Consider the following 15,661-nt stretch of genomic DNA (forward strand, 5'->3'; position numbering starts at 1 on the left):
AGGAAACAGGCTCCCCACAGAGCAGAGAGCCCGATGCGGGGCTCGATCCCAGGACCCTGGGATCATGACCTGAGCTGAAGGCAGAGGCTTAACCCACTGAGCCACCCAGGCGCCCCCCAAACAGGATTTTTTAAAAGAATGCAAGGTTGGTTTTAACGTCCAAAAGTCGATGTAAAACACCATGCCCAATGCACATCAAGGACGAAAAGGACAAAAAGGACATGAACATTTCAATAGGTGCTGAAAAAAACCTTCAAGGAAATCTAACATTCTTTCAATGAGAAAAATAATCAACAAACTAGGCATAGGAGGGAACTTCCTCAACTTGATAAAGGACATCTACAAAAAGCCAAGAGCTAACATCATACATAATAGTGAAAGATTGAGTGCTTTCTTTTTAAGATGGGGAACAAGACAAGAATGTCTACTTCTGCATCTTTTATTCAACACTGTACTGGAGTATTAGGTAGCAGGAAAAAGAAATAAAAACATCCAAATTGGACAAGAAGAAGTAAAATTATCTCTATACATGGATGACACAATCTTCTATTTAGAGAACTATTAGAAATAATAATGAATTCAGCAAGGTTGCGTGATACAAGATCAATGAACAAAAATATTTTTATTTCTATAAAGTAGCAATGAATATTCATAAAATAAAATTAAGAAAACCAGTCTATTTCCAAAAGCACCAAAAATGATAAATAAGAATAACCTTAACAAAAGAAGTAGAAGATTTATACACTGAAAATGCCAAAACATCATAAAAGAAAAAAGATCTAAATAAATGGAAAGACATTTCATGTTCACAGATAAGAAGACTTAATATGGTTAAGCTGAACACACTCCCCAAACTGACCAAAAGATCCAGTACACTCCCTATTAAAATTCCAGCTGGCTATTTGCCGTAAGTGATAAGCTGATCCTAGAACTCCTAGAAAATTCTGAGGACCCGAAATAGCAAAAACAATCTTGAAAAAAGTTGGAGAATTCACATTTCCTGATTCCAAAACTTACTACAAAGCCACCATAATCAAGAAAATGTGTTAACTACCATAAGAATAATTATATAGATCAATGGAACAGAGTTGACAAGCCATAAATAAATCTTCACGTGTATAGTCAATTGATTTTTAAGATTTTATTTTTTTTAAGCAATCTCTATACCCAGTGTGGGGCTCAAATTTACAACCCTGAGATCAAGAGTCATGTGATCCACTGAATGAGCCAGCCAGGGGCCCCTAGTCAACTGATTTTGACAAGAGTGCCAAGATAAGTCAATGGGTAAAGAATAGTGTTCTTAAAAAATGGTGCTAAGGGGCACCTGGGTGGTTCAGTCGAGCGTCTGACTCCTGATTTCGGTTCAGGTCATGATGTAAGGGTCCTGGGATCAAGCCCAACCGCTGGGATCCCTGCTCAGTGGGGAGTCTGCTTCTCCCTCTGCCTGCTGCCCCTCCCCCTGCTCTCACACTCACTCTCTCCCAAATACATAAATCTTTTTTTCTTTTTTTTTAAATGGTGCTGGCACAACTGGTTATCTGCATAGAAAAGAATGAAGCTGGATCCCTTCCTCATACCATACACAAAAATTAACTCAAAACAGATTAGAGACCTAACTGCAGGAGTCCAAACTACAAAACTCCTAGAAGAAAATCTTAGTGACATGAGATCAGGCAATGATTTATTTTTTTTAAAGATTTTAAAATTTTTATTTTTAAAGATTTTATTTCTTTATTTGACAAACAGAAAGAGCACAAGCAGGGGAAGCAGCAGGCAGTGGGAGTATGAGAAGCAGACTCCCCAGTGAGCAGGAAGCCCAATGCAGGGCTCAATCCTAGGAATCCCGGGTTCATGACCTGAGCTGAAGGCAGACACTTAACAGACTGAGCCACCCAGGCGCCCAAAGGCAATGGTTTTTTAGATATGACCTCAAAAGCACAAGCTACAAAAGAGAAAAATGAAGTGGACTTCATGGAAATTAAGAATTTTTAGGCTTTGCAGTATATCATCAAGAAAGTGAAAGGATATTCCTCAGAATGGGAGAAAATATTTGAAAATCATATACCTAGTAAGAGGTTCATATCTAGAATATATGAAGAACACTTACAACTCCATAATAAAAAAAGAAAACCCTATTTTTTTTAAAGTGGGCAAAAATCCCCAGAGACAGTTCTCCAAAATAGACATACAAAGGGCCAATAAGCACATGAAAGATGCATCAGGAAAAAAAAAATCAACCAAATCCTCAATGAAATGTCACTTCACACACACACTGGGACAGCTACCATGAACAGATCACGAGGATGTGGATAGACAGGCCAGCAGGGTAGGGAAGGCGGGAGGCTGGGCCGGGACTGGCCACGGTTACACCTGCACCATTATATAATACCGGGGGCCATTTGTGGAAAACTGTAAATAAAGAATAAAGAAGTACATACGATGCTGTTCTAATGAGAAAGAAAAAGAAGGGCAGCTGTGATCAGATTAGCTAATGACACAGAGAACAGACTATTCAAACTCCCTGGAGAGCTCCCCTAACAGCAGAATGGGGCACCTCCCCGGCAGGAGGAATCCGTGGGGAAAGGGCCGAGGACTTAACTCAAGGCTGCCCGGAAGTGAGCATGGCCAGTTCAGGGCCTATCCTGCAGGATAGAGCTCCACTTCATTCCTATTTACGGATAAAGGAACGCAAAGATTTGGGTCACTGGCCAGCATGGGTTGCCTCTACTGCTGTCTTGGCTGCCTTCCCCAATGGTGGTCCATCCTCCTCCCGGGTTCAGGTCGCTGGGTACTGACGGCGCTCACGCCCCACTCGGCTCCCTAGAAGAGGAGTGCTCTCCACACCTAGACCCACTTCCTCAGAAACCGAGACCACCAGCTGCTCGTGTAAGTCTCCTTCCTCTCACACTCCAGACCCCAACTGGGCAGCCTAGGATTACTTACTGTACAAGAAAACCCACCAAGTGAAGGTGAAGGATCCCAACAGCGACATGAGGAAACAAAGATGAGTTTCCTTGGGGGGATCTGAGACGCTATTGCATCCATAAGACAATAACATATGGCTCTAAAAAGGAACAATCTGAGAACAAAAAAGCTTGGAAATTTAAAAATATGACTGCCACAAGGAGGACATCCACCCAACACTGAATGAGCACCCGGCAAGGCCAAGGACATCTCCCTGAACAAGGAGCACAAACACTGAGAGATATGAGAAAAATGGTTCAGTTCCTGCCGTACAGATCCAGCAGGCCTGTGGTAGGCTATAGCCTTTATTGTCTGGTGAACTTTCCCACCAGGCCGACCCTCCCCCTCTGGCACAGGCATGGGGGGAGGGGAGGCATGTGACCCAAAGAGGCCCAGTCAGAGCCAGAGAAAGCCGGTATCATTCTTCTCGAAGGTTGTTAAGCTGGAAGGAAGTGTGTGAGTCTGAGCCCTAAGTGGCCCCCGCCCCCAGGGCAGAGTGGCCAAGGGCCTTTGCCCTCAGGGGAGAGAAAGGGAAACAGAGAAACAGAATTAGAGGCAGGGGCAGGGGTGAGGGAAGTGGGTAGAGAACCAGAGAGAAGCAGAAGAACGGACCCAGGAAAAGACTGGAGCCCATGGATTCAGCAGGGCAGGAACGCCCAGTTACAGGAGCCAACAGCTTTCCAGTTTTGCTCAAGTTGGTTACATCTGTGTTTCCATTACCTACACCCGGAAACATTCTGATTCAGGCGGGGTCCTTGAAGAACAGGAGAGATGGGAAAGGAAACCAGGCAGACTTAATAAAAGGCATTCTCCCAGAGGAGAAAGACTTAACCTTGGTATTTAAGGCCCACAAGATGCCACCTGGGATCAGTGAGACAGAGTCACACTGAAACCCATGCTGGGTAGAAATACATTCAAACCGAACGGACACAGGTGGTACTACCCCACCCCCAGCCATCAGGTGGTCACATTTTAAAGTCAGATTCTGTCTGTGGCTGGGAGAGGGTGGGGTAATGGGCAGTCAGTCTCCTGCACTGGAGGTGGAAGTATAAAATGACAGTCTTTTGGGAGGTAATTCAAGAGGATCCATGAAGATTTAAAATAAGCACGTCAGTGTTTTTCTAGTGAAATACCAAATATATGCAGAAATGACTATTATTAACAGCGTAAATATATATACAGTTTAAAGAATTATAAAAAGAGCGCCTGGATACCACCCTCGCCCAGCTGAAGAATGAATATGATGCTTCAGAATAATTTAGGAGGGGATGAAGGATAGGAATGAAACAGTATTGGTAGTGATATGATAATTACTGAAGGTAGGTGATAGGTACGTGGGGGCGCATTATACTGCTCTGTTTTTATGTATGTAAGAAATTGTCCACAAGAAACAAAAGAAGGCAGGCAGGAAGGGAGGGAGGGAGGAAGAAAGAAAGGGAACAGCACCAAAAACCTTGGAGGTTTCCAGGGTGGGCCTCCCAGAAGACAGTGGTATTTGCTCATTTAAACACGTCACAATTTTTGGTGTCCGTTCTCCTGCTGGCGAACGCTGGTCGTTTCCAGTTTTTCACGACTATGAACAATGGCGACAAGCATCTGCTGTGAGTGCTCGGCTCCCAGGGCATACGTGTGTGTTTCTCGGGGAGCACCTCTCTGAGGGCTGATGCTGGGTCACAGGGAAAGCACAGTTTTCCCTTTACTGAGTGACACAAAGTGCTGCTGTGATTATACTTATTTCTAATCTTTCATCACACAAACTGGAAAGATACTCCCTATAATATGACCAGTGGGTTTTCTCTGGGTCATGGAATTCCTTTTCTGTAATTTCCAAATCTGATAGAATAAACAAGTTTCACCAGCTTTAAATTCTTTAATGACTCCAAATCCTTCATGGCATACAATATCCATACACTGTGAAGAGGCCTGGAGTGGGTTGTCCTGGCTGTGCCCCACCGCCCCCTTACCTCCAGACTCCGTTCACCACCTCCAGCTCCAGGACGGTCTGCAGCCGCCGACACTGCTTGGCCTCCAAGGTGATGGTCACTCTGCACTCCCCCAGAGGGTGAATCTGGCCACTTGAGGGCTCAATGTCGAAGGGAGACACCTGATGTGGAGGTCAATCAGAAGAATGAGGAGAGAGGACACTTGGAATTGCAGAACTGGCAGCTGGGTTGCCCCCAACCAGGGTCGCCCCCAAGCTGCTCTGGCTCTTCAAAGAGGTGCTAGGAGGCAGGACAAAGCAAACAGGGAGAGCAGGGCCCTCGGGATGAAGAGGATGAAGACCAACTCTCTAAGTAAAGGAGAGGGTCCCTATGTCTTGGCCCAGATCTGAGAGGTAGAGGACAGAGGGTGTGCCCCAAGGGGAAAGGGGAGACACACTAGGGCAGGCTCAGTGGCTCTGTGAGGTCTGCCCAGCCCCAGGGATCACACATGGGTCAGGACCCTGAGGGCTCTAAGGAAGGCAAACCACCAAGTCACCAGATTGGGGGAAGGGCGATGCTTCCATGACTACCCCCCACCCACAGTTGCCCACTGCAGGCTTGAACCCCTTAGCCTCCATACCAGCCATAGGAAGGGAGAAGAGAAGGGCAAAAGCTTAGGAAGAAGAATGTACCTGGGAGGGGGGCTCTCTATCTCCCTCTTCTGGTCCCAAACCTGCACTGGTCTGACGGAAGGGCCCTGTGGTCACACTTCCCTAGTGAGGGTGTCACTGAACATGGAAAGGTCACACCGAGGAGGGATGCTCTCTCCTCTGTGGTCTCTTCGTTCCAGGAGACTGAGACAGTGAGTGCCAGGCCCTGCCTGGAGGGCAGCCTGCCCACACCACAGAGGCCTGCCATCTTCCATCCTCTTCCTCCCACACAGTCTGCCATGCTAGCCAAGGTCAGGTGCAGGCTGCCTGTCTTGGGCTCTGTGCTCTCTTGTTTCCTCCCTGGCACTGGTGGGAGGGAGGAGCTGGCCTAATTCAGTAAAAGCAGCTCATGAGCTCAAGTCTGGGCCCCAAGCTCTAGTAGTAAAGAAGAGCCCCTTTGCTTTTATTGGTCTTTGTTCCTCACATGCATCTCCTTGGGAGTCCTGGGGGGATTCTGTAGGCCAGGACTACATCTCTGTGCCCCTGACCTGAGCACATCTAACAGACCCCAAATCCCAACATTATTTTTGAGAGCTCAGAAGAACAGAGTACAGAGAACTGCAGAGACAGGATTCGGACCAGCCTCGATTAAGACATAAATCTTAACATACTATGAAATTGACGGTTACTTCAATTATAAAAAAATTGTCATTCTTCACAGTGGGAAAAAAAACGCAGAGGACCTGATGATTCCACCACCCACTAGCTGTGTGATCCTGGGGAAGTCACTATCCCTCTCTATCTCTATCCAGTAAGGAGCACGGCTGTGCTCTGTGCTCTGGGAAGTCCCAGAGTACTTAAGGAAGGGGACTAGGGTGGGGGAAAAAGGCAGGGCTGGGGCAGCAGGCACCTAACAAGGGCATCTCTGGGTGGCCAGAGCAGTCGCACTTTATTCTCCATCTTGAGCTTCTGCCTAAGGTTTCATTTGAAGAAAAGCTTCTTGCCTAAAGATATTGATACCACCCTGTCCCTGTCCCCATCTTCCATGCTTCCCAAATCCAAGCAGGGAGACCAATGAGCCTGGACGGAAAGTGCAAAACTCCAACCCTGTGTAACAGGGCACTTGCCAGCGTTTCTTGGCAATGGTGCTGGTAATTTGAGACAAATGGTCCCAACTGCTAAGTTTCAGAGCGCCCAGAGGGAGAAATGAAGCCATTGCCTAAGGAACAAGGCTGGTCAAGTGTAAAGGAGAAGTCTGGGAGAAAGGGAACGCCCACAGGCAGACCTGCAGCCGCACCTGTCTTTCCTCAGCTTCTGAATGCGGAAGGAGGGAAGGGCAATGTTCTGTCCCTAGACGGTGTGTGGGCAAGCAAGAGGGGGACCTTGGCAGGGAGTCGGAGGGAGGGTGCTTTCATCACACAGACCTGGTCAGAGCCTCACAAGGGCAACAATGACCTAAGGCAGCTTCCAAGAAGCCACAGTTGTCCTGTGTATGAAGAGTGGGGGTGACCAGTGGTGACACACAGCTAGCCAGAGGCAGCTAGGGAGTAACTGACATTTTGTGCCATTTGCTCTGGTTTTGTTCTGGATCGCACATCGTATTTAGTGATGATAATGATGATTATATTTAATCACTTTTAGTATTCTCTAAGTTTACAGCTAAAAGGAAAGAGCTACTTCATTGGAAATACCTCTTGGATTCTCTTGTTTGGGGCCGCAAGCCCAGGAGCAAGTGCCCCCTGGTGGCAGGTACTGGAACTGCGAGTACTGTCCCTGGGAGCCTTGGGGGTGAGCCCTGAGGGCCTGGCACTCCGGAGACTGGGGAGCTTCCTGCCCAGCTCAGCTGCCCATCTTCCTCCCAACTCAGGTTGCTCTGACAGAGGGAGAAACCCATGTCTTATTTCCACGTCAGAAAGACGGTGGAAAAAGGAACAGGAACATCCAGTTCAGACTTAAGTTCTGCTGTCAAGGGTACCCCGACTGTGTCAGAGATGGGGAGAACCGGTGACACTGCCAGGCGGGGTGACCAGGCAGGCTCCTCCTCTCCAGCCTCAATGCTCTGAATGTGCCAGGACATTCAGCTGCCAGCAGCAGGGGGGCGGCGGGGGGTAGGCAGCCCTGGAGCTGGTGGGCACCCGACTTACATCTTCGCCCCTCTCTTGGAGGCAGACCAGGCTCTCCTTCATGCACCACGTGGCCAGGAGCTGGCTGACATTCTGGATCTGGATGGAGTCCGTGGCTTTCTGTCCCAGGCGCAGCAAACCGAACTGAAGGGCTGAGACGCTGATGACAAGGGCGGGCCCCTGAGACACCCAGAGGGGTTTGTCACCAGTCCACCCTGGAAACAGCCTCTGCACCCTACCCCTGCCACCCTGCAGGCCCTCCCAGCCGCACAGCAACCACCCCCCCACCCCCGCCCAGCACCACCTTAAAGGCTGCCTCAACGTGTAACACCACTGGTAAGGGTGAGTTTTGGATTTCACACAGCAGGTCCTGGCTTGTTGGGCCAGGGACACCCCCGGTAAAGCTCAACTCAAAATCTTCCACCTCGCTGGGCTCTGGAAGAGAGGGGGAAGTGAGCTGGAGAAAGGGAGGGGGACAGTTCCCCGCTGTGGCTGGGCCCAGATGTGTGGCCTCTGCTGGCTTCTCATCCACTCCACGTGCCAGGCTGCAGTGGGAGCTGATCCCAGAACCCCCTGAGCCCCTGCACAGGCCGCCGTCCTCTCTTAGGTCTCCCCCACAGCCGGCCCCAGGACGTCTCGCCTACACCCCCACCCCGCCCCCACCACAGTCCCTGCAGTACCTATGGTCCCCATGCAGGGCTCTACTTCAATGATGTGGCAGTCACTGATCTTTCCCCACAGGTATCTGATGGGGGACTTGCTGTTGTTCCACATCTGCAAGATACACCCCAATCCAGACTCCACAGGCACCGCCCCTGCACAAATCTGCACCCACCAAAGGACTGCAGGGCTGTGGGCCCACAGTGGGTCCTCCCTACACCCTCCCAGCTAATTCTTGGCCATCCAACAGCACCCCCACCACACAGCAGGGTTTGTGGGTACCGTATCCCATCAAAGACCCACGACCATAGGAATGGCCCCACAGCCCTATCATTCAGAGGATGCTGGGGAGCTGGTAAAATGACAGACATGCCCGGCCCATCACCTGTGCACACCAAATCAGGTTCATGAGCCCCGGGGACAGTCTCACCCTCTCTGTGCGGAGGCTGCCACCCGCTCCTCCAGCCATACCCTCCCCATACTCACGCCAAGTTCCTCACACTCTTGGCTAGCCTAGGCTGGGGGGAGACCATAGCCTACCTTAAAATTCTTCTTCACATTTATGCCAATGTAGTTCTCCCCGGGGATGATGAGGGCATATGGTTCTAAGAGAACCTGGAAAGGTTCCACTGAGCCTTTCACCTCGATTTCCAGGACAATCACATCATCCATAGAGCAGGAGGAATCCTTCCAGTTTTCCAGGTCCAAACTGAACACAAACCCACCATGAGCTATGTGCCAACACAGCCCGGGAGCACAGCCCTTCCCTCTGTCCCTTATCTGTGGTCTTGTAAAAAGAAAGCACTCCCCTATCCGCAGCTCCTAAGTGCCCTCAAATCAGAGGCATGAGCCAACCAACCAGTGACAGTCCTGGGACAGGATGCCTTGCCTGCTGCCTCCTGGAACTCAGCTGTGGTGTCACCCAGCCTGGGGTCTACTCACGAGGCTGCCTGGGCCACACCCTGACAGTCTGCCTGGGGAAGAGCTGGTGGAGATGCCCACAATGGGGCAGAGCCTCCCCTCCTCATTGGCCACCACCCAGGGCCCAGGCGTATGGCTGCCCTGGGCTAGGGCTAAGTGGAGCCCAGTGAGTCATTCCCTGCAGCTGAGCCCCCCGGGCCTAGGTGCCAGGGCAAGGCAGAAGTGCTCCCCCGTGTCAAAGCCTGCTGAGGTCAGGGGGCTCATTCACTCCTTGCCCTTGCCTTCCCCAGTATCCCTAAGGGGGAAGGCAGGCCCTGCGGCCCACCCCTCATGGGCTCTGTCCCCACTCACTTCATGGGCTCTGGGACTTCCTCTAGCACCATCTGGAGCACACTGTGAAAATCCCTGGGCTGCAAGGCAAACACGGCACCTTGAAAACAAACTGCATTCTAATCAGGCTGCCCTAGAGAAGCCGGGAGCCATGGCAGGAATTCCTTCTCCCCCTTGGCCTAGCTGCCAGAGAGGCCTTCCAAAGAACATAGTGGTGCTCCCCTTCTGCCACGCCCCCCATCCTAGGGAAAGAGGGGTGGCCTGCCAGGATGGGAGGCAGGACTCGAGTGTGGGGGGCTGCTGCAGTCCCAAGACTGGTGTTCCTACCTCAGCTGGGCCAGAGCAGACAAGAAGGACAGGCTCTTCAGACCCTGACATGGCCCATGGGCAGTGCCCTCAACTGTAGGAAACACCAGGGCCTCCAAGAACAATAGGGCCGGGATGCCGACTGGACCAGGGAGCTCTTGGGGGGCCCCAGAGCACCCCCTTCACTCTCAGCTCTTGTTCCCCTCTTGAGTTACACACAGGGCCTCACACAGGAGCCCACCATGTGAACCCAGCCCTCGGCTCCTGCACCTCACTCTTCAGGAGAGGCAGGGGCCTGGGCAGAGACGGTACTGTCACCAACACAGTGGAAACACGGAAGACAACAGAGCAGAGGAAACGAGCCCAGGGTCCCGGGGCAGATGAGGTGTGCACACCGTCAGGACCAGGTAGAATACGCCGCTTTGTCCTCCAGCCCCACTCTCCGCTAAGTCCTGGCCTTGGAGGATGCCAGGATCTTGTCAGGCTCAGCGGCGGCTTCAGCGTCACTAAAGAAGGATGGCGATGGGGCAGGGGGTGGACGGGGGCAGGGGATGGAAAGTACCATGGCCCCATCATGTGTGACTACCAGGATGGCATCATTCTTACCTCATGAGGAGAAAAGCTCAGGATGAACTCGTGGTCCGCGTGGGGGCTGAGAAGCCCCCTGTCGGGCAGGATGGAGAAGGCTGTCTCCCTGTCTGGGTGGTACTTGAGGCTTTCCAGGCTGTAGCTTTCCCCAGGCATCAGGGGCTGCAGGTTGGGCTTCATGATCTGCCAGTGGAAGGCCAGCTCCACGTGCCTGTGGGGGCCAGTGGAGCCATCTTGCCAGGACCAGTCTCCTGACCCCCTGCCTGGCTGGGCCCCGCTCCAGGATTGAGTAGAGAAAACCCAGGATCAGGAAGTGGGGGAGCACAGGGATCAGGGGGTCCATGCTGGAGACCTCTCTCAGGGAGCTTCCCTCTCTCCACTGCAGTGGCCACGGTGACGCAGGGAGAATGGTAAACACAAGAAATCCGGCTCTGTTTAACTGTAGATATCTGGAGACTTTTCTGCCATGACTCCTACCACACGAGAGTTCCAAAGGTTTGCTGCCTGGTGTCCCCATTCTACCACCCTCTGCCCATCCAGCTGTGGCCTCCCAGGACAGCTCTGTCCAGAAGGGTGTGTGCCCACCGGCTCCCAGCAGGGCAGTGACAATCCATGGCGATGGGGAGGTGGGACTCCGGCGTGCTGCTGATGGAGGGTGGGGGACAGCCGATGGGTATAGCTCATCACCTCAGGGGACAGACCCTCGTAAGGCCTGGGGTCGCCAGGGAAGGTCTGTACTGGCTTAATGGCTGGGCTCACAGAATGGTCAGGACCTGAACCCACTGCCTGATCCTGGAACTTGGCTGGCCTCCCTTCACAGGCAGGGCAAGACCTTTCTGCAAAACTGCTCTGGGCTAAGGATACTCCAGAATGATCTAGAACAACACTGTCCAATATAACAGACTGCAGCAGTGGCAGTCTTATGTATCTGCTCTGTCCAAAAGGACAGCCATGAGCTATACCTGTGGCTGGTACTTAAAATGTGACTGGTGCCATCAAAAAAGTGAGCTTTATTTTCTAATAAACTTCTAATTGATTTCAATTGCAATAGCTACATGCAGCTACCGTGATGGGCAGTGCAGACCTGAGTTCTCCCATCCTGTACCCAGATTCCTTCCTGGCCCTTGGAAGGAAGCTCCAGCCTCAGTGGGAACTCTGGGCCAGGTGCAGAAGGAGGAACGGTGCATGTTGGAGGGCCCGGCACAAGGGTCACTCACGTAACATTTCTAATAATCAGCTGCTTTTTAGCTGTGGACTGAAGATTCTCAGGCTCAAAGCGTATGAAGTGCTGGGCTGTTAAGTCTGTGAGCTCTCCAGGCTCCAGGTGACTTTCTTCACCAGAAATATAGATCAGATCCAAAGCAACCAGCTGCCCAATTCCTGACACCGTAAGATGGTAAAATTTCACCAGGGCTGAAATCAGAGCTCTATGGCCAAAGGCTGTCCCAGGATCCATGCCACCATCCACATGCAGCTGGCCTTGACCATGAACCCCAGAAGTGTGCAAAGAGGGGAATGGGGGCCATTAGCACACACATCCCATACCCATATTTTCCCAGACTACAAGGAGGTGATTTTGATAACTTGGCACATAACAGACACTCAGTTAATGTTTTCTGGGTGAAACTGGATGGAAGGACAGAAGGACGAAAGGATGGAAGGAAGGACGGAAGGGAGGGAGGGAGGGAGGGAGGAAGGAAGGAGTACATCTTGGGGGAAATCCAGCAGAATGCCCCTTCTAGCTCAGAACAGAACAGGATATGGAGTGCCTCTGGTCATTTATATTTAAGTTTCTGGCAATACTCCGAAGGAGATCAAGGGGAGTTTTAAAATGAAGAAATCAAAGACTTCACCCAGGTTTCCATCTGTCTATCACCAGAAGTTTCCCTGGGATTGTACCAGAGGCCACACTGGCTTGGGTCTCCAATGTCTGACCAGAGCAAACCCCAGAGCACAACTAAACCAGACCCCAGAGCCTGGGGGCTGCAACATCCCTTCAGGGCACCCCCCTGAGGTAGGGTGGGCACAGCTGAGCCATGGACAAGGCTAATGTGGCAGTTTCTGGAGTCATGGCACCTGTCCACCCCAGCCCAGGCCTGGGAGCACACACAAGCCTACCTACGGTCACCAGCTCCTTTATCTGGCAGTTGTCACACACAATGATGAAGGTCTGCTCTGCCTTTTCTAGGTTCGTTGGGAGGAATAAGACCTGGAGAAGAAAAGGGCTGCCCTATGACCTCCTGCCTCCTTGCAGACACACACCCCCTCCCCTTGTTCCACTTCTCACTTCCCACCCTGCCCCCCCTACTCTCCTCCCACCCCCAGCCTTCTCCCTAAGGCTAGGGGGTTCTGCCAAGGCCCCAGCCCAGACTAATGCAGGAAGCATGTTGAAAGGCATGAAGAAGAAGTTCACAGAGACTGAGATACAAACGGCTCTTCATCACGGGAACACACGTTTAACCTCATTCGTGATACAAGAAATGCCAATGGAAACCACCCAGGAAAAATTTTCACCCTTCATATTGGCAAGGAGCAGAAAGCCAGCAATCAGGAAAGCAATGACAAGATAGCTGGAATTCTCTTCATAATTATCCAGAGGGGAAGTGTGGGGTTTGGCTGGAAGAGGCGGAGAGGCGCAGATGCCATGAGCTTGGCCAAGAGTTGAGGAACATTGACTGGGCGCCAGAGAGCCTACTCCATATTTGCATGTGCTTTAAAATACACACGACGACAGGCTTTTCTTGCTTTCTTTCTTAACAGCTTTTCTTTTACATTTGATAACACACTGTACTGGCAAGGGTGTGAGGGATCAGACACTCTGACGCACCCACGTGGTGGGGATTCAGTGCGGTCACAGTTCTGACCAGCAGAGACCCCGGAGCCGGCAAAGCCCCTTCAAGGACTGGAAGCTGCCGGGAGATTCATGGTTGGACAGGGTGATGTATGGAGTCGCCGAAATGGCTAGAGATCAGAAAGAATCTTCGTGGCCAGCAGTAGGGGACAAGTGACCTGGGTTAAGGTTCATTTGTTCAGTGGGATACTATGCAGCTGGGACAAATACGAGAAGACTCTTTAAGACAGAACAGAACAGTGAGTGGGCAGAACAGAGTGTGGTCAGTGATTTGTGGGAAGAAAGGGAGAAGCAAAGGAAAGAAAGCACGCACGCAGTTGCTCGTTGGGCATGGTGTTATCTGGCAGGCGGTGAGAGACTGTGGCGCTGCCTGATGCGGGGCTCGATCCTGGGACCCTGAGATCATGACCTGAGCCAAAAGCAGATGCTTAACCCACGGAGCCATCCAGGCAGCCTGGAAATATGAACACATTTTAAAACAAACCCCAAATAATCGATAAATAAAATACACAAGGGGGATGCCTGAGGGGCTCTGTCAGTTAAACGTCTGCCTTCGGATCAGGTTATGATCCCAGGGTACTGGGGTGGAGTCCTACATCAGCCTCCCTGCTTAACAGGGAGTCTTCTTCTCTCTTTCTCTCTCTGCTGCTCTCTCTGCTTATGTGTGCTCTCTGTCTCTTTTTCACTCTTTGGCAAATAAATAAATAAAATCTAAAAAAAAAAAAAACCACACAAGGAATGCCAAGGTGGGGGGAACCTCCCTTTGATTCCTCATGACTCCCCAGAGTCCTGCTGCTCCTCTCTTCCTTTCCCTGAGGATCACAGGAGGTGAGGGTAAGTCCTGGCCGGGGCAGGGGTGGTCAGCCCCAATTCCTTAAAGCCATACCACAAGGTACTAACAAGGCCTGGACCAGGCAACAGGACCCAAGCCACACTCCATCAGCAGGTGAGGTCTGACAAAGCCCTATAACACCCTGAACTGGCTTCATCCCAACCCCAAAAGTGAGGTCCTTATCAGGGACCAGACTGGCACAGACATGAACAAGAAGGCATCACTCCAGGACTCCCAAACGAGATCCTATCAGACATTTGATACCGGAAAGCAGCTTCTAAAGGAAGCCTTCCTCTTCACTGTGCCTCAGACAAACCCCAGACCCATTAACTCAAAACCTCAGGACTGGGGTCAAGATACCAGTGCATTTGCAAGATTCTTAGAAGAGTGCAATAGGTAGTATGAAAATGCTATGGCTCTTGGCTCTCACTACCTGATGACACGGTGCAGTCCAAATGCCCTTCCCTAGAAACCAGACCGCTTTCACTCTAGAATGTCAGTGGCCCCCCGACAGGCCAGCGAGGAAGGCCACATAAGCTTGCAGCTCAGAGTCTGAACCCTGGACCGTGGAGTTGGGGAGGGCGAGGTGTGGAGCAAGAGGTGTACAGAGAGGGGTGTCTGGTGGCTCAGTCGGTAAGCATCTGCCTTTGGCTCAGGTCATGACCCTAGGGTCCTGGGATCGAGCCCTGCATCATTCTCCATGGTCAGTAGGGAGTCTGCTTCTCCCTTTCCCTCCTGCTCTCTCTCTCTCTCAAATAAATAAATAAAATCTTTTTTTTTTTTTTTAAAGGGGAAGGGAGACATCATTGTTTCTCATAGACAGTGCTGGGGATCAATGAGCAGGTGTGATGGGCCAAAGGGGCCACTGAAAGAAGCTGGTTAGGAAAGGACAAGCCACACAGCCAGCAGATCCAAGTCTGGGAGCTTCTGCAGAGGTCCAGGATAAGGGGGGAGGAAGGAAGACTTTGCCAGCCAAGTAACTGAGAATGAAAGAGGAAAGAAAGGACAACGTCACTATCGTCCCCAGGCACCAGACCCGGTAGGGGTTGAGGGGAGGTGTCTAAGAGAGACCAAAGAACCAAAAGAAGATTCTGGAGGCAGCTAAGATGGGAGGGACTCCCAGGCTAACAGTGCGGACAAACAGCACTGGGGGATCATGGTGGAATGCTAGGGCTATCCGCACTTGCTCTGTAAGAGGGGTCATGAGACAGTCAGATGACATCACCCCACAGAATAACACCCTCCTACACAGAAACCATCCTGTAATGAGAGTGGATATTCAAGTCACGAAAACAGAGGCGAATGAAATCACGTAAGCAGTTGAAGGAACATCCATGACTGATTGTAATGAGGAGAAACTCTACGTGCTGTCCAACTACCGACCTCCATACATATGGCCTGTCCTGGAGCCAGCTCAAACACCGAAGGCAGGATTCCAAAGGGAGGTTGCTCAACGAAGCCAATGGTTGCAACAGCCTTAAAGAAAAGCGGAAGATTACACAAGAGCTTGGAAG

General features: G+C 51.1%; 1 protein-coding gene across 1 annotated transcript in view; it reads right to left on the reverse strand.

The window, feature by feature from the left end:
• Window positions 1–15,661, reverse strand: part of DLEC1 (DLEC1 cilia and flagella associated protein) — a 65,615-nt gene that overhangs the window by 13,198 nt on the left and 36,756 nt on the right. Inside the window, exons 10-19 of the mRNA XM_044252690.1 lie at window positions 15,531–15,623; window positions 12,583–12,673; window positions 11,682–11,844; window positions 10,483–10,675; window positions 9,592–9,650; window positions 8,860–9,028; window positions 8,340–8,433; window positions 7,964–8,094; window positions 7,681–7,839; window positions 4,929–5,068 (exon numbers count right to left, since the gene is read on the reverse strand). Coding sequence (XP_044108625.1) covers window positions 4,929–5,068; window positions 7,681–7,839; window positions 7,964–8,094; window positions 8,340–8,433; window positions 8,860–9,028; window positions 9,592–9,650; window positions 10,483–10,675; window positions 11,682–11,844; window positions 12,583–12,673; window positions 15,531–15,623 — 1,292 coding nt within the window. The remainder of the gene's footprint in view (window positions 1–4,928; window positions 5,069–7,680; window positions 7,840–7,963; window positions 8,095–8,339; window positions 8,434–8,859; window positions 9,029–9,591; window positions 9,651–10,482; window positions 10,676–11,681; window positions 11,845–12,582; window positions 12,674–15,530; window positions 15,624–15,661) is intronic.

The sequence above is a fragment of the Neovison vison genome, chromosome 6 (assembly GCF_020171115.1).
Source record: "Neovison vison isolate M4711 chromosome 6, ASM_NN_V1, whole genome shotgun sequence".
NCBI classification, from domain to species: Eukaryota; Metazoa; Chordata; class Mammalia; order Carnivora; family Mustelidae; genus Neogale; species Neogale vison.